Raw genomic sequence first — 23,107 nt, 5'->3', positions numbered from 1 at the left:
GGGACGAGTAGCAGTTTGGTATAACGGAAACAGATTGTCTGAGTTCAATAGCGGTGTGATCGATAAACAGGATCTTAACTGATCATTGGGTTAGGAATCGCTCTCTACAAATACATGGTGATAAGTCCACATCTACCGAAATATTAGCTGATTTTGGGGAATAATTCAGACTGCTAACAACTGTAAATTTATATATGGGAACATGTATGCAAATAGTTCAACCTTTATTATTACTGACTGGTGCGGCAGACATTTTAAAATGTTATGGCTAAGTCATTAACCTCTTTTTCGTCGTCTTAATAAGGCCTGTGTAAAAGATATTAATATGTGTGCAAGGCAGCCGAGGGCAATGTACTGTCCGTAAGGCCTCCCTAACGAAAACGGATCTGGGAACTCGTAACGACCATAAGCTTGCGTAAACGATTTTTCTACTATCTCCCTCATAACACAGCCATACCTTAGTTGTCCACTATCCACCTCATAACGGTTCAATCCCTTCACACAGATCAAATGCGCGATATATTGGTGCTATATGCTGCACGAAAAAACAGATGCATTACCGATAATAATTGAATTTTACCTACTTCAATCTCACCACTGTCGCTGAAGCTTCTCTGAAGGGTGCAAATTCTGCCTGGGGTGAAATAACGGCGGCAAATCTTGAGTTGCACACTGCGGATGATCAGAGGTAAGGTCGGAAGAGAAGACAGACAAACGAGCACAGTCAGTCTAACATTCTTATAAACATTCCAGCAATTTCGCCTTTGAGTCGCTTCTTGTCAGCAGGAGCAAGGCACATCTATGACGAACAGTCAATGGATATATGAATTAAGAGGGGAAGGGATGTTTGTCGCTGGATAAAACGAGACCACAGCTGCGTGTTACCTTCCGGATCACGGTGGTACGACATTTTGAGTTCCATTAGTACTGCGCGAATTCTCCGGTGCAGCAAGCGAGTTAAACTAAGTGCAGACCGCTTCAGTTATAACCAAGGACAGGGAAGATGGACGAGCACGTAGAACTGCTACTGGTTTTTAAAGTACAACAGCTTCATACTTCCACGGGTCCAGCAGAATAGGAAAAACTGAAAACGTCTTTCTTGGACAATGTGTTGAACTATTGGCTGCTCGTGTACTTATATTGATTGATAAGCAGGTGGATGAAGAGGGGTCAAAATCATCTGAGATTTGGTGTCACGTGACATATTAGTTTTTGTTAAGATAGCTCAATGGTTAGTGCACAGGCTTAACAACTGGAAGGTCCGTGCTTCTGAAGTGTGGCACTGTAAAGGCTTGACTTCGTTCTTACGTTATCCCTCCCTAGTTAGTTTCTAAAGTATCGAATAACGGTGGAGTTTCCTAGAGATTTTCACATGATGTCTGGATTACGGGTTAGAGGTGCGCTTTCCATTTGTACAAAGATATTTAGTCAACTGCCCAACGACAAGCGGTCTAAAACGATCTATCAACAACAGGTTGAGTAGAAATGAAACTTCTGTGCCGTCTCCAGTCCTTAAAAAGGTACTTTCCTCTACTCTGGCGGCCCCTGACGTTACCGAAGACTAGACTACCATTTACAGTATGATACCTTGGGTCCTGCTCACCTTACATAACAGGAAGCAAGAAAATATGTGACCCGAAATATAAAAAGCCGGTGTGATTTGAGGTATGCCATAACTTCACGTATTCTGTGTGCTTCATTTCCATTGTATGATGTTCGCGTATCACTCGTCCGATCGAGCTGTTTGTTCTTGTTCTCGTTGACGAGATACCGGGGAGCCTTTTGTCATGCTTGGTTTTCTCTCTCTCTCTCTCTCTCTCTCTCTCTCTCTCTCTCTCTCTCTCTCTCTCTCTCTCTCTCTCTCTCTCTCTCTCTCTCTCTCTCTCTCTCTCTCTCTCTCTCTCTCTCTCTCTCTCTCTCTCTCTCTCTCTCTCTCTCTCTCTCTCTCTCTCTCTCTCTCTCTCTCTCTCTCTCTCTCTCTCTCTCTCTCTCTCTCTGAATGCCATACAACCACCCATGCACGCGCACGCAACTACCGCGTACGAGCGCACTTACAGGCTGTGTGTGCATTGATCGACGGGCAGTCTCTAGTACTTAAAAAGTTGGATGAGCATCTCTGTAACAGCGCAGTCAAATGTTTATACTCCGATCTTGAGGTTTTGTGTCGGTTATCAGCTACATTGGTGTCTGGTATTCACCAGAGCTGGTCATTATGGATGGTTATGTGTTTGTTCGATGGCACAATGAGGTGAATCGTTGCACTGCCCATGATCCGAAACGTAGCCGAAAGATCTGAGGTCGGATCGTTCTGCATTCTGATTGGATAATTTCTGATGAGTCGAAATAAAGGTGTTTTCTGTTTACTTGCCTTCTGTTGACTTTCATCGTCCACCACTCAGTTACGGCACATGAATACGTGAGATGAATTCAGTAGACACAGCGAATAAGCACGACTTGAAGCAACAGCACCCTTAAACAGTCTGAATATTCCATAGCGACTTTCTGCTCAAGGCAGTTCAGTGGCCAAGGCGTGAACCTTCTGATCCCAAGGTCCCACGGTTCGAACAGAAACTCTGCGCTTTCAGTGTCCGCGTCTAGGCTTGGGAAACCTGACAGTATTTCAGTCCACTTGTTTTCTTCTGGTGACATAGCAGCTTGGCAACGAGACAGCGTTACAGCTGAACAGCGTCTTTTGTGTTTGCAACCACAGCCCATGTTTATTTCCAAGCCTATCTTCCAAATTTTAATGTACAGACAGCAGATTAGAACAGTTTGATCTCAAATATGATGTGTCTCAGAGCGAATAAACTTACGTGGATCCGCAAGGTAGAAAAAAAAACTCGTGACCATTGAATGTAATATGATAGTTAGAACGACTGAATTGAAAAGGCAGATATGATCAAGTCCTGTGCACACCGTTCATTGAGTCTTCATTTATTAGCCAATGTCTCCTCAAGGCTTCAAAGTATGTCTGAGACGTGTGAATGGATTCTTATCCATTTCATCTTCCTTTTCCACAAATGGATTTTCAACATTAAGGACCAAGAAAGTGTGACCTAGATAATATCGAGGTTTACTGTTTTGTTCCTGCTTGGGTTGGAGACTATACAACAGGTAAAGCCTCTCTGTCTCCTATCGCAAACACATCTCACCCCTTCCCTTATTAAGCAAGTTTCACCAGAAGAGCATGAGAGTTTTTCAAACACGTCAACTCGGTGACAATCTTAGAAGGTGGAACCGTCCTGATGTATCGAACTGTCCAGTTTACGTCTGGCACCGGAGATATCTGACTCGATTCGTCCTTGACGGCGAACAGAGAATATTGTTTGTGCGCGCTGTAAAGCTCTGCATTTGAGAGCATGGTTGTACAATCCAAGAGATTCTGAACTGAATGAATACTTTTAATGAAATAAGCTTGAGGTTTCTTTGTGCAGAGTTTTGTGATGAGCTGTGGCAGAACGCATCCCTGTATGATGAAGAGTCTCGGATGTTACTTTAAATATTTGTATACCTCTAATCATCCTGAAAACTAATATGCTGTGGCGCTCCCGGCAGTAGGGCACTGTTCTTCTTCCATACACACAGTTTCACACATCGGGAATTCCGTTTAACTGTTTGGAACCACACTGGCCCACATGATGTAACTCACCATCCTTCTGTTCTTTAACTGCACAAACGTTTTATTGATTTTCGACAATTCTACTGGGATGTTCTACGTAATGTCCTCACTTTTGCGCAGGTTGTAGTGTTCCAAGTAGCTCACAATGCTACTTGAAACAAATCAAACACCAGAATGTGTACCAAACAGTGTAAGAATCCTTAGGTATGCATTCCCCTGGTGGTCCTAGACTTTGGTGTAACCAAGTGGGTTGTAGATTCGATTGACGTGGACTCTAAAAGACTACACAGCTCTCTGTGTATCCTTTGTTTATGGGTACAATTTAAAGGTCTCTATTTTCACTTCTTCGTGACTGGCAGGCATCGCATTGGTTTTTGCGGAGTAGAAATTGCTTTCTATTGCGTACATCTAGCTGTTCGGAAGGATACACTTTCTGGTCTCGGAACATTCAACGCACACAATAAAGAAAGTGCCAATGACCTCGATCTTTCGTTCGATTGCCGAAAAGTCTCATGCCACACACCATCAGCACCACTATTGTTACTCCCTATTGCAGAAACACGTTTTTGGTGACCCGAATTGACCTGACTAGATATATGGTTTGGTCAGCGAGGTGTTGCATCTCACGGAAACTCATTGATCCACTAATTCATCCGAACAGCTCAATCCTCATTGCATAAAACTCACTCCGGAAAATAACGCTTTTTTCCGTGGTGCTGATGAAAATTCCCCCTAAAAGTCGATTGTCTTGAATCAGCGTGACTTGAAGGATAGAATTTAGCACACCAATGCACATAATTCAGTTACAGGACTGTTAGAAAGCTTACGCGCTCATTCCGGATAGGCTGGAATTTCCCTAGAATTCCGGTAACTCCGCTGGGAAAGCGCTGGTATATATGCTTTTTCATGAACCATGTCCACAGAAGTCGGAAAAATTTCCCGTCAAAACCGACAAAGTTGCACCGGTAAAGTTTCATCGGTGCTGAACACTGATGTCATGCTGTCGATGATGATGATGATGGGATGATGATGATGATGATGATGATGATGATGATGATGATGATGATGATGATGATTGATGATGATCCCCTCCTTGACTTCATACTGGTAGCTTCTTTATCAAAATCCACCATTTGCACTAGTGATTAAATAAAATCCAATTAGGTTGTTTTAAGAGATGATCACAAAAAGCCGTTTATTTTTGTGTGCAGAATACGGTGTCATCTCGATGCACTATCTGATTTTTTCCACGGATTACAAAAAAACCAGCGACCAACTAAAGACCGAAACAACATTGCCTGCTCTGGTTCGAATATATCAGACGGCGCCAGTCTCAAACCTCTGAGTCCCATCTACGGATTACAAAAAACCAGCGACCAACTAAAGACCAAAACAATATTGCCGGCTCTGGTTCGAATACATCAAACGGCGCCAGTCTCAAACCTCTGAGTCCCAAACTAATCTATTTTGCAGAAACGATTGATCTTTTCGGTTAGAGTGTCATCTTTGGCCTGCTAAAATCACACGCTCTCCTCTGGACCACACTCTCCTTCGATAAATAAATAAAAATGCTCTTTCTCACAACCGGACACTCATCTGATAAATCGGTCTACCGGAAATTGCCCAAACCCAGACAGTCATGTGACCAGTGCACCTTGACCAAACAAGTCACGTGAATTGGTCTGTTCACGCCTGCCGCAAGTGCAGCTTTTCCGTAACAGTGAATAAGGTCTGATATTCAAATGAGAAAATGCTGCATACGAGTTAAATAATTCCCAAACCTCCTTTAATCCAAGCAAACTTTCGTTGCGGAATGACAACTCTTGTCACCTGCGTAACGAGTGTTATGTCGGACAGTCAAAAAAACGCACTTAACTCCTATCACTCTCAACGAAATTGCACGAAGAAAGGTCACAAACACAAAATGGGCAGATTATAGAAAGATGGAAACCCTCCTGCTAGAAACTGCGTTTAGTGACACCTGTTTGATGATTCGTCTGCTACCTTTTGATTGGTTTCGCTCCATCCCAAGCAGTCAGGTTGCAAACGTCCAAGCGCGAATACATGTCTGTCAACGTATGACACATAGGGGTTTGAAAAAAGTTTTCATTTCTTCACGTTTCTCATAGTTTTTGGTTGTAGTTATATGGAGCCCATATAATATAAGTGATTTTTGAATTATTTGACAACTCAGAAACCTTATGAGTAGTGTATTATGCCTATATATGTATCACGATATCTTGAATATAGTACCAAGTGAAACATGAAGCGACCTGGTGCAGCATATTCAGTTGCTAAGACACAACATAGACGGGAGGTTTAGTTGGGTTCCAGGTGAGTCTCTCGCAAAACCAAATTTGTTTGCAAATGAATTTAGTGGGAATTTTTTCTTACGATTACTTGTGACCACTGTCCAAATGCGACTACAGTACAACTGCGTGACATTCAGCCAATGCGCCACATTGTTTGTAGAAATAAATCGGGCGACTTCTTGCGAATTCACAACCGTCAAGGTCAGTAAGTTGTCTGGCGGTAGACGAAATGGGCTTTTGATCATTCAGGCGTAAAAAGTACATGTAGCTGGATAGTAGAGAAATTGATTTGGGACCCGAATAGACGAGAGTTTAGATACGTGAATCATAAGTTTAATTGGTGAAGTTTATCAAAGGATTTGGTACTTGGCGGGTTCTACTCTGCACAGCAGCATAGCGAAAACGTTTACGAAACCAAAGAAGAGCGGTGTATGATCCATTTTATAGGCGAACTTTATTGATTAATGAATTAATGAACTAATTAACGAAATTAGAGGAACAGGATGAGCCAGATTTGAGAAAATAACTCCTGGAACAGGATAGGGAGTAAATGAGGTTGATTCGAACCCACATTAGTGAGGATGCATGCTTCCATCAACGGTCGACGGTTAACTGCTGAATGTCAAAGCAGAGAGCTTGTGGTCACACTTGGAATGAAATCATTGAGTCTGGTGGTTTGTTAGATTTAACCCCCGTCCTCGTTTTTGACTGGACGAATATTCAGTGACTGAACCTGTAAGCATTCTACCATATAATTGCTTTATTGTCGTCACAGCACCACTCGTTATCGATGGCCTTGGCCTTCTTTTCTAGTGGGTCTGCACAAACGGCTTTTTTTGTGTGCCATAACTCCTCTGGGATAATTGTCATCGGGTCTACTCAGCCACACACACCGCTCGATTCAGTTTACCCTGACTTCATCCCGGCAATGTGTGCTAACCAATATAATCACATCTAACTATTTCTGACCTTGATAAACAGTTATAATTGGTCTCTGACACGTTAGGAAGGTGCAGCAACATTTCTAGCTCACAGTTAAATCGGCTACTTTGACTAGCGCTCGCTCACGTGATTGTGTCATGGGCACATTTCTACCCAGTCGAAACTAATCTAACGGTGTGTGTTATTGGCACAGAGTACCAGCCAAGCTTGATTATTCTCCGTCCTCCAAGAAAGAACCATGAAAGTAAACTGCAACCGTAATTTTGTCAAGTTCTTTTACGATTCATCACGAGTAATACATTAGAAACAAGTCATATTTACTGACCGGAAGGTCCGTGGTTCGAACCTGACTTCTGCCTCTCAACTTCCCTCGTCTAGGCTTGGGCAATCTGGCAGTAACCTAGCCCTCGTGCTACCTTCGGGTGGCATGGCAGTTGGGCACCGAAAGGTTGCTACAGCTGAACGATAGTATAGTATAGTACGGTTTGTGAACACAACTCTCTGGAGCAAGTTCGTCTAGATAAGCTGTCAAACTTATCAGAATTGAACACGATCCCTCAAGGACAAGACTATGGTTTGATGGCTCCAAAAATTCATTTTGGCTAGCTGTTTTGCGACGCTTGCACAATCAAGGGCCACAACAGTGGATAACCTGCTCACAAGACAAACTGACAGCGGGACCTTGGACCGTCATCAGGTGATGGTTGGATAAAACATGGACGCAGTAATTATAAAATTCATGAAGATAGTGTGATGCAGATAATTCGAGTGAGAAGCTTCAAATTTCGTTCATTATCACATCACTTTCTCTGGTGTAATTGTTCTGTTGAGTCCACACCAAAGGGAGGAAGCACTGGACTCGAGTTTCACATTTATTAAAGTCCATCGGTAGTGCATACCCAATAGCCGTGCAGGGGTTTGAACTCCAGGCACCAACATGCGAGGTGAGCGTGCTACCAATACTCCACCAACACACATGTTCACGCTTGAGCGATGTGACTGTTGTACCCGAATCATCATCGAACTCGGGTCCACTGCTTCCACCCTTTGGAGTGGACTCACCAGAATGATTACGCCATGACAGTAGGACGACTGTTCAAACGAGAGTGATTTGAATACGAACAATACATATGCCGCAAACCCCACCGTAGAAATCCTGAATTTTGAGTGGGGACAGATGTGCAATGGATTGTAATGCATTCGATTTGACGACAACCTACTGAAGAATCAGTTAGCAAAAGACCACGAACTGATGAAAATGGCTGACCTTATTGCTTAATCATCTGAATGTTCATACGGGTGCGTCGGAGCGTTCCACAAGCCATTCGGATTCCAGCGAATATACACTCATTTGCAAACTAATTTGGTTTTACGAGTGACTCACTTGGAACTCAGCTGAATCTCTCGCTTGTGATGTTCTCAGGTAACTGAATGTGTTGCACCAGGCCGCCTCATGTTTCAGTCGCTACGATATTCGAGATATTGCGACACATGTATATCTTTGTAATGCACTACTCATAAGGTTACTGAAAATCCGTCGACAGCCCACGACCGGTTTCGCCCATTTTGGGGCTCATCAGGTAGGCGCAGTTCCCGAGTTGCCGCCAACTTTAGGTTCCGCTTGAAGCCAAATTGCACGAAATTAGCGAATATACACTCATATACTCTCATATACACTCATTTACCTGATGAGCTCCAAAAAGGGAGAAATCGGTCGTGGGTTGTCGATGGAATTTCAGCAACCTTATGAGTAGTACATTACAATGATATACCATTCGGATTCCGTTTTCGATTAAAACGCTGAGTGATTCTTCTAGGTTTCCCGATCAAACACTTTTAAGAATAATTGATTACACAAAACAAATTGATGGTAGATGAACTGGCAGATGGCAAGTTTCAATTATCACTAGCGACAAATGAACTAAAGATTGTGACTTTGTGTACGACCAGCATGGTTTCCGATAATCAGCGAGGATCGACCGGTTCATATTTGAAAAAACTGGTTGAATATACCTAAATGACCAACGGAAGACCTAAACGGCATAATTTACAACGGAACTCGCCTTCCTGACATGGTAGCCTTAGGGATATAGCCACTGTGTTTGCTGGTCAGCTGAAAATGGACCGAGAATTCATTCACTGCTTCCTTGTCAACTCGTTAGAAAGTATGCCGAAAAACAAAAAAGAATGGTTATTGACTGTGCTAGGCAAACAACAAGTTTGTTTCAGAAACTGTAGACATATAAGTCACAAAATCATCAATGATGTATTAGGATATCCAATGGGGTCGTGTCGAAGAGTTTTCAGCAACCTTGTGAGTAGTTTCCTTTATGAAAATACAATGCGGTAGTTTCTTCCTCAGCGCGAGCGATCGTCGTTTTTTAGAAAAGATAAGACCCTGAATTACTCAAGAAAACGGAAAACATTATTCTAAATGTTTTTTTCAAGATTATTCTACATGTCATACTCGCGACAGGCCTGGTCAACTCTAATTATGGGTTATCTTAAAGCATGGTAAATAAAATACCCTTCTTGTGTAAAATGATTAAGCGAGACTGTCATTTGGCATTCTGGTTGCATAACATCTTTCAAGTGGATTGGGTGTCTTGTCTTTTCAAATTTAGACCCGTACTTACTGTCGTTGTTTCCTTAAATAGACATGTGGGGTTATAACGGAATTGAAGCCCGTCTTGCTACTGTTTCGCAAAATGCAGGTGTCGAGCCAGTGATAGATTACCACACTTTGATTATTAGACGAATCGAGTATGATAACACAAAAAGCAGTCATAACGGCTTTCTTGCGATCAGATAAACTGTCATTTTTGATCGGAACTGTTTTTTTGCCTGTCATCACAGCCGTAAAGATAATCACAAAATTCTCATGGTTACTATTCTTAGTGACAGAAAAGCTTTTGTTTGTGTTGGATAACTTTCGGGGGAAGTGAACCTTCAAAAAATGAAACTTATGATGTTGTTGTTACGGCTGATGAACTTGATTTGTTTAGTGACAATTGAGCCTAGGTCACATGGGTACCATCATTTGTCTGAAGTTTGCGAATTCGAACTACGGAATAAACGTAGCGGAGCTGGAACACAGGATGACGCAATGCACCCCGACTAAATATTTATCGAACTTTCGATGACTACCATCAATTTTACTGCTATACTGTGATAAACTATGGTTTTGTTAGAGTTCAGAAAGGGTGAAACTTGTTTTTGTTCCTTGTGACTCAAACTGTATAGGCTAAAGGTCGTTCCTGGTGGCAAGGTGGTCTCATTCAGGTGTAAACGAGAGCGGCCATTGGTTTGTTCACTGAGCTGAACAGCTTGGTTGTAAATTTTTTCACTAGCGCGCCGTGAGTGGAGGTGAGTTGTGGTAAATACCGTTTCACAGGTCCATATAAATGTTCAGCAACAGCAAGGGGAAACTTAATTCCCAGCAACTTAGTACAAAAGAGTGTGATATCACTGATATAGGTCCCCTTCTTCAACCGTAGACATCCGCACCACTCACAAAGTACAAGTAACCTGCGCGTCAGCAACATACGCCTTTCACTTGGCAAGTCGTCATTCGAAGGGCTAGTGAACATCGTATCACGTGATGTAAACTGTGCGGCCGAAAGTTGAGTGGGGCTGTATTTTGTGCAGATTATTCAAAGTATTGATCAGTCACCCATAGCTGAATGTTACTCAATGGATTCCTACTTTAAGCCTGAGATGAACAGCGTTGAAGATACTCAGTAAGGATGAAACAGTTGAAAACACTACTTCCAGTTTTTTAGTCTACGTTAACTTTGCCTTTCAGAATGAAGTGACAAAATCAAATATAAGTAGAATGCGATTAACGGTAGAACAAAATGCTGCTTTCCGACCAGCGTCGTAGAACAACAAGGACTCGCAACGCGGCAACACTGAACACAAAGCATCGGATCATCATAGGTTGTTTAAACCAACTTAACTAGTCAATGCACACTTTCGAAATTGTGGCACCTCATGATGCATTGATGAACCACGGGTGATTTACATGGCTTTTCCAACGTCATGTGCTCTAGCAAAGCCATAGAGTTTTGTTGAGTGTGTGAGATGGGAACTCGCTGTGAGCACCGGACAAAGGAAGCACCTCTTTCTGTCTAATGAATGTCGCCCGACCATTGGCGCTTCATTTACACCCGTGAGATACAGCAGGCCTCAAGGAATCCACCAATGAATCACAGAAATGCGTCAAGCTTTCAGTTATCGATCTAAATGGATGAGTTAGTGGTCGCGCGATGGGTACTTTTAGTTGAAACTCGTCCACCTTATACTATTTGGCTTACGTACAACGAGGCTAACCAGAATTAGTCAGTCCCACGTTCCCTTCCACACCACTGCAATAAATTCACGCACCTGTCTCGCTTCTGAGTAACCTCAAATCCACACAGTGAGGATTTTACCTGATTATTTTTTATGGGTAAAGTTCAGGCGAAACGGACGATTTTTGTACTCTTCTACATCCCGTTGCTGTTAGGGTCGATAAGCAGGCCAGTCGTACGTGAGTAAATGGGCGTTGTCCGTTTACAGTCCGCTTCCCGCCAGCCTACAACTCACATGCACTCCGGCCCTCATTTATCAAGGTGAACGTCAAACATTCAACGGTTGATTGGATTGGAAAGTGTACACAACCGATGGACAGAAATCAACCAGTGAATGTGATGAACTGTAGCTGGATGTAGTTCAACAGTGAAATCGTTAGAATTCCAGGATTATCTGGGAGACAAAGCACCGATCTTCAAAGAAATCTTCAGAGTCTAAGCTGCACTTGAACGATGAAAAATATCGGAAAACGGTGAAACAGTAAAACTGCACCCTTCTTTTTTTGATAAGATAAAAAACAAGGTTTTCTGCTGACTGTTGATATTTTCTAAGCATGTTCTAGCCACTTCTAGAAGAATAAATATGTTTGGCCACGTGATTTTCATGTATCCAGATTAGATTGCTTTGGTATCTTTCCGTGGAGAGCTGATTTATTTTAAAAGCTGACCTAACCTATAGATGGACAGGTAGACTTACGGCATATCCTACAACCTTAGCTGACTGGGTTTTCTTACGGTTTTACTTCGAACCTAAAAAGGGAGTGAACAACTATATAATGACAACTTATTTAGAAACGATATTTTCTGTATAGGCCACTCTTTGATAGTCTGATCCAGAACAAAAAGTGCTGCAGCAATATAACCAGCAACCATATTCACTGAAGTTTCATTGAATATGTTGAATGGCTTGTCCACCACAGTTTTAATGGTCCCGAAAGGTCCAGCAAACTGAAGTGACAAGATGCAAGTATTTTGTTGATTTATTTGTTTTTCGTTAATATTTACTGAAATTTCTTCCCTGGAATATAAGCAGTTCGTGCAGACAAGCCAAAATTCACCGTGTTCAGTCTCACTCTTCTGTGGACCTATCAGAAGCGTGCATGCTCAAATGGCTCGAAGTCACGATACTAGAATGACAGCTGAACACCAATATTTTAGCATCCGTTGGCTGAGCAGATATGTTTCATTCGCGTGTAGACAGGAAAACGCGCCACAACCGCATGTTACATGATCCGGTTTTGGCGGATGATAACACCTCACGGGGAAGTCTAACGCGTTTTTGCAGACAATCCATAAACTCTAGACAGTCTACCCTTGGTTTACGTCAGAAAACATTCTACAGAAATTGCCGCTCTTTGGTTTTACACAAGTATCACGTGACGGACGTCTAATCTGAGGTCAGAACAGAATATTTTATCATCACTGATGGCGGAAAGATTATCAGTACTTTACTGTCACCATATGGGATCAAGATATGCGTAAGCCCAAGGTTGTCAAACAGGTCCTTGTCTTATTGGTTGTTGATCACGTGGCATTTGGGCTGTTCTTCGAGCCTGACAAATAAGTTGCAAACGTCTCTTCCGTCACCGTCATCAGTGCGCATTGACGATGCCTCGTCATATGGTGACGAGACGTTTGCGAGTCAATTACCAAGCTCGATGAACAGGTCAACAGCCACCTGGTCAATAAACAATAAATTCGCCGGAGCTAACAGTATTTCAGCACGTTACCAGGCCCGTTTCTTCCGTTCTTAGTTCAGAGCGACGGTCCAAATTGGATATCGCTAAAGTGCTTGATAACGTTTACGAAAATTAATGTTAGGTTAGATTCAGTGCTCGGATTCATGTAGCTCTCATTGTAGTTTGCCAGATTCAAATTCAACGAATATCAATAGTACTTTCTATCTAGATTGTTTGAATAGTTGTTTAAATGTGCAGATACTTTGGAATACTACAGTTGGAATAAATTTGAATAAAATCGAACAGATTACGGTTTTTACACAAGGATGCTCACTAGCAGTACTGGGTTTGATGACGATGATAATGATAAAAAAATTTACCTCAGCTTTAAAAGGTTATTTTTCAATGAGTGTCAAGTAGAGGGGGCTTGAAACATTGTATCGTTCTCGGCAAGGTCTTTTCAAGTCATACAACTGCAAAGGTTAAGAGAGCGGTATTTAGCATATTTGAATGAGTATAATGTAAATGGAGAGGGAATTGAGTGAGATGACATTGGCTACCTATCAAAGAACCATTAGTTCAGGTCGCCAATAGGATGACTTTACAAGGACTTTACAGGGCGCCGGCTAACCAACCCAGATCAGTACAGCAGCGCACAATTGCAGTGGCTGAAGCTATCGCCATACGACATCGCGACCCGATCCTCTGTCGGCAAAAACGCTTTGTTCGTGTGTTGTACTTACCATGGTCCAACTCACCTCCCCCCACACATGCATCGTGTGCTGAACACACAACTACAACACCCCCCGAGCTGACTAGCTCAAGTCATCCTATTGGCGACCTGAACTAATGGTTCTTTGATAGGTAGCCAATGTCATCTCACTCGATCCCCTGTCCATTTACACCATACTCATTCAAATATGTCAAATACCGCTCTCCTAACCTTTCCAATTGTATGACTTGAAAAGACCTTGCCGAAAACATGTTCGTCAACCCATCTGTGTTCTTATTATAAATGGGAATTTTCGGAATGTATCTTTCGAAATGAGATCAAATGCCTTTTATCACCTTATGTGATTTCAAAACTTTTGACCTTATAGTGAAAACTTTTCCCCTAATTCTAATAAATATGAACTGAGCAGACAGTATGTCTTTGACGACTGTTCAGCAAACAGCTGATGATACTCGAGTAACATACTACTAAGTTCATCCGAAAATTCGTCTTTATCCAAACTGCACTTATTCTTTTTTTGCAACATGACGTGTTACCTTTCCAGCAGATTTTGGTCTGAATTTTGCAGTATAAGAAGTGTTTTTGAAGCACTGGTCACGCAGATTGTCTAGTGGCTAAATTCTCTTTGAGGAAGAAAAAGTCAGAACTTTCCCCATGGAGTAATCATGGAGTCGCGCATCAGAATTTTATTGCGCCGAGTCACTGAATCCGCTCTTGTATTTTTACCTTGACTACTCTTAAACTTTTCGATTTTCTTTTTTTTGCGTTTATCGGACCCATTGCTCGGCCAATGTGAACAGCAGACGCAATTACCCATTTAATCAGATGACACCGTTCTTTGGAATAAGTTTATTGGTTAACGCTGTCGGCCCATCATGGTAGACCATCAATGCAATTAAATCACATTCTTCAACATCTTCAACCCTCGTATAATGCAAATAAGGTTCGACGCAGAGCACTTTTGGAAGCGTTTCCTCTTAGCTATTGCTATCATACAATTTGTTCATATCGACAGAAAAGTCATATTTTGGAATCAGGTAAGATCTGTGTCACTTCATTTGTGACCGTTAGGCACCACCGACTGAAGTCATGAGCTCGACCCGTGTCAAACGCAGCTCAAGATTGGCCATCAGTTGGACAAATTTAGTGAATTTATTTGGGTTTTGGCCTTCTTCGAACGGTACCTCAAAAATTCTACGCACGCCAAATCGAAGGCGAACATAATAAAATATTAAACAAATTTGTACGTTATACTCTGGAAAATAGTGAAGGAGACCGAGAAAAATAATATCATTGAGTAATAAACTAATTAAATGACTCAAACTTAAATTAAAAACAACGAACCTGCCAACTGATCGAAGAAAGTACCAGCGCTTCATGCAGCATATATCAGGGGTATGCGACTATCCAGGTTGCTTGTGCCTAGCTTTCTGAGAACCAGTGAAATGTGACACCTCTCGCGATATCTTCATTAAGCAAAATTTACCTGTTGTCGCGATACTGAGCCTTGGTAATACACTTGTTGCCTGGTCACTGCTTATAATCACTTAATCCTGGAGATGGAAACAGAATTTGGGGAAATATCAGTCTTTTCCCCTCTAAATACTCTTCTCAAGCTTTGTCACCCAAAATCTGATTCTGCGTTTGCTGCTCACGGGGACGAGATGGCCCAAGTGGTCAGAGAACGAATTTAGTGAGCGGAAGGTCTGTGGTTCGAATCTGACTTCCACCACTCGACTTCCTCCGTCTAGGCTTGGGCAACCTGACAGTATCCTAGCCCTCGTACCTCCTTCGTGTGGCATGGCAGTTAGGCACCGAAAGGGTGCTACAGCTGGACGAAAAAAACTCACGGGTCCATAGAAAGCTGGCTTTCTCATGATGTGTAAATCCAGCGTTCATTGACTACCCTTGAAAAAACGCAAAAGCTAACCTAGAAAAATTAGAATCCGTTATAAGAACTACGTGAAGAACGTAGTGTATTTCTCTGCTGATAAGCTATCTCATAAACAGCGCTTTTGTTAACACACACAAGGCTACTAAGAGCGATTTGCAGTTACTTGTGAATTTAATTTGTCATAAATAATCACACTTTAAATCCACCAGAAGATTTCTACTGCTTCATCCAGTTCGACGGTTTTAAATTTTATGAAATTCATTCACAAGCTGTAAAAAAGTGAAACCGGCACACCTGCGTCAATTGTTTATAAATTCTTATAACTTCAACCTTACTGTGGAAAATTCTGAGAAACCCCTTCGTACTGTTTGGACTCATAACTGCTGCGAATATCTTCTCAAGGAGAACCGTAATAGGAAAACGGGTCTGATCTCTTTTGGGGTATGACGTCTGCTCTTGCAGGAAAATTATTCTCAAACGCCAAGTTTTTTAAGCAGTACAAAATTCTACTCTATTCATAAGTGCTTCACACCGGTGCAAGTATACCTTACGATAATGCTCAGCGTTTGGACAAAAATGGTCCCCTCATGTGAGCAAATATGTGTAAAGGCTTCGGCAATCAAGAATCAAATGGAATTACTTCAAACGGTGACGCAGGTGCTGCTATCATGCATGGTTATGGTGCCTAGCAACTGTCAGTAAACGCAAATAAGCTCGCGTAGTCCGTGAATCGATCGTAGTGTTTCAGCTTGGAAGGTTGGTGGAGTACGTTTGATTGTCAAGCAGAATAACTGGACACAACGCTTCATTTAACAACATTCCCCCATGTCACTCAGATCAATAACGTTGTTTTTAAAATTCACACCTTGATCTGTACACACGTACAAACCAGTCATGCACTACCAGATAAGTTGACATGGGACAATAGGTGTTTGCATCCCTTCATGTAGTAAATAACTGCATTCCACGAAATAGTTCGTTGGTAGCTGTTGAATCCAGGTGTGCTTACACGAAATACGGGAGGCGAGATGGCCCAAGTGGTCAGAGCGCGAATTTATTGACCGGAAGGTCTGTGGTTCGAACCCGACCTCTACCACTCGACTTCCCCTCTCTAGGCTTGGGCAACCTGGCAGTATCTCAGCCCTCGTGCAACCTTCGAGAGGCATGGCAGTTAGGCACCGAAAGGGTGCTACAGCTGAACGACGTGGTTCCTATCTCGACTAGCGATCTTTGGTCAAACAGATAACAACGGTTGAGCTGAATTTGGAGACTATGCTTAATTGATCACTAGCGAGCAGGGTTCAACCGGTCGCAGGGTTTCGTTTGGTTTTGTACGAACGATTTCATGTTATCCACCTTTTCTGTCCAGAGATGACATACACATTCGTCAGCCATCAGCAGAGTGTGGAAAGTGCTGACGCATTTACCTGCTACCTAGCTAAAGACACTTTCTAAGCCTCTCGTCAGTTAACCACGCTTTCCAATTAAGTATGCCTTCAAACTGCTATCGTATTCAGACTGTTTGATAACTGTTCTTCAATTTACTTTTTATCATCATTACTGTCGTTTCCGTCAGTAGGCAAGTTCCGTCACAATCACCAAATGAACCTCAATGAGGGTATTGAGTTTTGTGTGACTGAGCCACTCGAGAATGAGTCCCAACTTTTTTGAAGAAAACTGACGTTTTAACCGAGGCCCAGTTTTATACTGCCTCTAGTGCCTGGTACGAAGTGGACTATCTATGTCGGTTGACAATCGAGTTCACTATGCTTGGCTGATTGCTCCACTTTGGACTTGGGCTACGCCTCAAAATCGCAGCCTACGTGCTCAACACAGCTCGTACGGCTTGTAATTTGTATAACAAATAAGTGCAATTTTTATGCCATATGACATTTTTCAATGACCTAAATTTTTCTGTTTTTTTTTTAAATTGGAGAAGGTGGAAATCCTTTTGTGACCACCTGTGGCCTCGAACGCACTGTGACTTCTCTTTCTGGTCAAGCAAACGGTTTGCGCACTATGAAACATTCTTTACCACCAAATTTAAAAATTTCCGAAGAAATCTTCACTTCATGGGACAATTGTATTCAGTTGTTTGGTCCACAACCTACTTTATGGGGACCTCACCGTAACCGTATTTGTGAAATGCAGTTTGTATAAGTACGGGTGGTCATTATGTTTATCTCAATTGACCAATACCATGGTGGTCGTTGGCTTGTTCGCTGAGCTGGGCAATTTGATTGCAAACGTTTCACCACCAACCCACCGCTACGCACTACTACGCTCCACAACTACGCACTGATGATGTCACCTCGATTGGCGATGAAACGTTTGCAACCAAATTGCCCAGCTCAGTGAACAAGCCAACGACCACCATCTAAGATACCTGAGCTACCAAAATTTTCCTCTATAGATGACGAATACCATATATCGTGACTGCGAGACTGTTTTAGTGACCGGATGGATGTGTTGACGATATCGAGGTTTGTGCCAGGCGTCGGTCATCAGCAAACGCAAAGTGATGTCGACATTTGTATCCGACATAGCTTTATCTAGCTCTTCTATCGACTGCCGAGCGACAATGAGCTTAACTCATAGCTGAGCACTTCTGTTATTGCCACCTGTCTGTCACGCAGAAAACAGCCTTCAAAGAAACGTATGAAGAACTCTAAACAGGTTTTTCAGGCCTGAGTTGAAAATTCGAGGGAATGCATACAAGACAGGACACAAGAGAACACCGTTGGCTTCTTCTCGGAATAATTCAGCCATTCCATCTGCTTTAGCAGGTATTCCTTGTCACGAATATTTAGAAGGACATTTTTTTGCGAAATATATGGCGTTAAATCTCCGTGTGAGCGTTTGCTTCGAAAACGTATCCATTTTAAACCTCGGCATTTGATCTGCGAGCTCACTGGCATGCACCAGGAGGTAAAGTATTTTACTGCACTCTATCAAATGATTATGTTTGCACTCGAATAAGCCTCCACGGTGATATCTCACGAAACGTTTCACTGCCACATGATTGCACAACGGATTTGATTGCCTAATCTAATGATGAAGACTGTGTAGATTTACTCGCATGGAATAGGACAGTAAATTGCTTTATTTCTGTCAGGCTGATCCGAATTTCAGTCCAACCCACACGTTTTCGGAAACTGAAATCTTCTGGACATGCTTAAATAACGGCTCATTTACTAGCAGCCAGCATAGAACCAGATGCTATTGCTGGTTCTGGTATTATACGATAGGTGGTTTGACCATTTTTATCGAACCAGACATTGTTTCTACACAACCATGAGCATTATAACGAACTGGGAAGTCTCTCACCCACTGTCCCATCACTGAATTTTGTTTGCACACTTGACGAAATTAGTTAAATGGGATAGGATAGGTATATCAATAACTAAATACAACTAAATACATAGATACATAGATAGATAGGCCACAGACAGACAGACAGACAGACAGACAGACAGACAGACAGACAGACAGACAGACAGACAGACAGACAGACAGACAGACAGACAGACAGACAGACAGACAGACAGACAGACAGACAGACAGACAGACAGACAGACAGACAGACAGACAGACAGACAGACAGACAGACAGACAGACAGACAGACAGACAGACAGACAGACAGACAGACAGACAGACAGACAGACAGACAGACAGACAGACAGACAGACAGACAGACAGACAGACAGACAGACAGACAGACAGACAGACAGACAGACAGACAGACAGACAGACAGACAGACAGACAGACAGACAGACAGACAGACAGACAGACAGACAGACAGACAGACAGACAGACAGACAGACAGACAGACAGACAGACAGACAGACAGACAGACAGACAGACAGACAGACAGACAGACAGACAGACAGACAGACAGACAGACAGACAGACAGACAGACAGACAGACAGACAGACAGACAGACAGACAGACAGACAGACAGACAGACAGACAGACAGACAGACAGACGGTGGTTAGGTGGGACTGTGGTTTTTTCACCGTTGGCTGTTATTTACACGAGCGATTTGCAGCATCCCTAGTAGATAGTCTATGTGGAAGCTACTGATTTAATTGACCAAACTTTAGATGCTCTTAGAGATGCGAGTAACGTAAGATTATCTTAGGAGTCTTTTAGGGGTTATATGTTGCCTATATTGAGAGCTTGCGCCAAAGTAGGGCAGACATACTTCTTGCCCGAACCGATCCAACATAGACCGACTCTAATGCGTAAAATTTGCAAGGCCAAAAGATTTTGCAGTCGCCAATTCGTTGACTGTGCGACAAATTCCAGAAAAAAAGTTCAAATGGACAGACGATACCGGGGTGCAATCGCTGAGGTGTTAATCGAACCCGGTGCACGTGAATCTTTCCGTCCTCAGTTCCATCCGGAGCGTTGAATGTACCGTAGATATAACAAGGCCGATAAAGTTTGGTAATCACCAAAGAAAGAAGCAGACAAACCTCGAAGGGGAGCTTCTCGTCTCACACCTAATCAAGATAACGAAGATTACAATGGCCTAAGAGAAGATTCTTCTTTGAAGAGGAAGATTTTTTGCCCTCCTTGGTCTTATCAAGGAGATAACAAAGCGAAGAACGCGACATCAAACTCAAAATCTAAAACACACAGTGGACTCGCATACACACTGACAAACTGGCTGTATAGTTTATCCGACCGACTGCCTGCCGATGTAAATTTAGGAAGAGCACTGAGCCTAGTCACGAGACAGGTGCTTGTGATTCGGCTACACTGATGACGTCTGTTTGGATTTTATCTGTAGGTTACTGACACCCCCCGACAGTGTTTAAGTTCGTCCGCTGTCCAGAGCTCTTCGTTTGGATGCACAAAATGTTGGACTCTTTGGTCAACTGTACACCACTTCCTGTACTCATGACCAGGTTGGAGTCACAAATTTGCCAACACTGTAGTCAGTTCTTAGTGAAATCACTTTGGATAGCTCAAGAACATATTGATGAGTCATCACCATGGGGAAGAAAATTTGTTAACATGCTCCAGAATCACAATCCCAAGATATGCAACCAATATTCTGAATACAGCTTCTTGCGCTTGCAAGGAAAGATGTATGTTTCAACTTTTTTGTTTTCATCTATCCCCAACAGGTCGAATATTTGTTCACTGACAAGACGGGGACGCTGACAGAGAACCTGATGCAGTTTCGTCGGTTTGCTACTGCCCTTGGGACTTTTGGGGTGAAAGACGGAAAAATTTATAAAATCCTTCCAGATCAAAGACGACGCTCAACTCTGGTGGGAGAACTGGAAACACTATTTGGAGATGTTGTTGATTTGACTCCATCCACTTCACTGTCAGAAGAACCCTCCGATGCGGACCTACTGAGCAGTATTCAGACTTTGCTATTGGTTTTGTCTCTGTGTCATACCGTTCGGGTGGAAAAGCATCTTCCAGGTGAAGAACCGACTCCCGGAAAGCAGAAAAAGAAGAAACGTGGTGCAGCTGCATCCTCTTCGGCGGCAACCACGACAGCAGTGATTGACACTCTGCAACGGTTTCGTGAACCACCACGGCGTGGGAGTAGCGCGCTGAGGAGAGCATCCGCGGCTCAGTCAGCTTCCGCAGCTGTTCGTGCTTCTAGGCGGGGGAAGAAAGTAAAGGCGGAAGATTACATCTATCAGGTAAGTGGTTTTTTTCAAAGAATTTTTTCGCTCCCATTGTTGTCGACAGTTTTTTTTATAGTCTTCACCCGATGCAACAGTAGTGAACACAAATTGAGCCTGTCCTCAAATCGACTGGCATCGCCAAAGATCAATACGGTTTATTTACCATATATTGAAGTTACATTGAATCAGAAGGCGATTCACATAAAATTGGTGCGTCCTGTTTGAGCAGTTTAAAGATGATCCGGCAATCGGGCCGTCGAATGTTGGCACATGCCATGACGGTTTACCTTACTCGGAACGGTATATATCCCAAGAAGTTGGTCTTTATCGCAACTTCCACATAGCTCATGGATGATTTGATGTCTCTGATGTGAACGATTCCATGCTTTGTCGCAGACAAATAGACTGCAAGTAACTTGCCAGGTATGTAACCAAAACACTGGAATATCTTCACTTGTTTCAGTGACACTTTCCAGCTTCTGCTTCATGTCAGTTCGACCATTATTCGGATACCTCCCACGGGCAAATTACCGATTCGAGCCCGTAAAATAAAAATAGGACTGCAGCGCTGTATGCTGCTAACTTTATTGGCTTTGTACTGCTCTGTACAGTTGCAACTCAGCCGGGTTCCCTTGGTGAAGGTCGCAATCTCTTCCTCTCCAGAGCCTTTTGCAACGCTCTTGTATAAGAGAACACATAGATGTTCACAACTGCTTTGCGTGACTCATGTAAGTCACACAGAAGACAAAATAATGACGCTAAAAGTTCTCAGGTATTAATATTGGGTCTCGAAACTTTGTCATGGATTTCAAATTGACCAGCTGGAGCTCAGCTGGTAAACTACCCATTTAGAGGCAACGGTTTGACGGATTACTCCCACAAGGCGTGTTTTTCAGTAATACTGTGTTAAAATCCCGTTCCATGATCAGCTTTCTCACTTATACGGACCTTAGAGTGCCTCCCCTCCCCGAGTTGCGTTTAATCGTGCAAGTCATTGTGTTCTCACTAGAACGGCACACAGTTTTAAAACCACCATGGAGCTGTCTGCTTACTGGCCAGTCGCTAGTCACGCGATATTCAGGACACCGTTTCGCAATCTGCCGAAACATTAAGGTCAGAGTCACGAGTGCAAAAACTCGGTTTCTTCCCGAGTACTAATAAAGTAGACCTGCATAGACCAGTAAAAATTCTGACTTAGAAATACAACGCAAAAAATTCACAGTACTTGTTATTGCTTTGCATAGAAAGAACACCAGCCCTCAAGTTCGTTTCGATAAGACTACCTCTTTCACCATCCCCTTTGTGTAGCAATGCATGCGACTGCAGGAACGATTCTCAGTTGAACAAACTTCGGTAGAAATCGACCGATCGGATGGATGGCTTGTGTTTTATTAGGTCCTCAAATAAGTACATTGGCTCGTCTCCTAATTTTAGCTCATGTCCCACTGAGTCTCTTTCGGAATACGAATTTTGCGAGTTATCATTCTAATCTAAGGCTAGGCACGATTGACCCCCACTGCCCGCTAGGAAACCAAAAAGGCCCTTGATCACCAGTCTTCATCAGTAACGAATGGTGAAACGAGGACACCGAAAATTCTATTGTCTAACAAACAACTGCTTTGCGGCCATACGCGCTCTAATGTTCCAAATGGGAACTGATTTCATTCGTCCACTACCGACATCTCCAGTTTACCTGTCCCTTGTACAGTGCGGTGGTCAACGTTCATACGTTGCCCTACTCACGGGTTCTATTTTCTTTGGACAGATCGGCAGAGAACAGAATGACGCAGTAGAAGGACAAAGTATGACTCTTCGCCGTTACCAGTATTAGTAACGCAGCTGAGTAGAACAGAGTGATGCGTCATCCAGCAGACTTAGTATATATATATATATATATATATATATATGAGGCGCCCGG

General features: G+C 42.8%; 1 protein-coding gene across 1 annotated transcript in view; it reads left to right on the top strand.

The window, feature by feature from the left end:
- Positions 1-23,107, top strand: part of T265_08584 (hypothetical protein) — a gene marked incomplete at both ends in the record, with an annotated part of 96,123 nt that overhangs the window by 13,024 nt on the left and 59,992 nt on the right. Inside the window, one exon of the mRNA XM_009174436.1 lies at positions 20,671-21,204. Within this exon, the coding sequence (XP_009172700.1) occupies positions 20,671-21,204 (534 nt within the window). The remainder of the gene's footprint in view (positions 1-20,670; positions 21,205-23,107) is intronic.

The sequence above is a fragment of the Opisthorchis viverrini genome, assembly GCF_000715545.1.
Source record: "Opisthorchis viverrini unplaced genomic scaffold opera_v5_225, whole genome shotgun sequence".
Taxonomy (NCBI): domain Eukaryota; kingdom Metazoa; phylum Platyhelminthes; class Trematoda; order Opisthorchiida; family Opisthorchiidae; genus Opisthorchis; species Opisthorchis viverrini.
The sequence above is the reverse complement of the archived record's forward strand: the minus strand, read 5'-3'. Positions and strand labels throughout refer to the sequence as shown.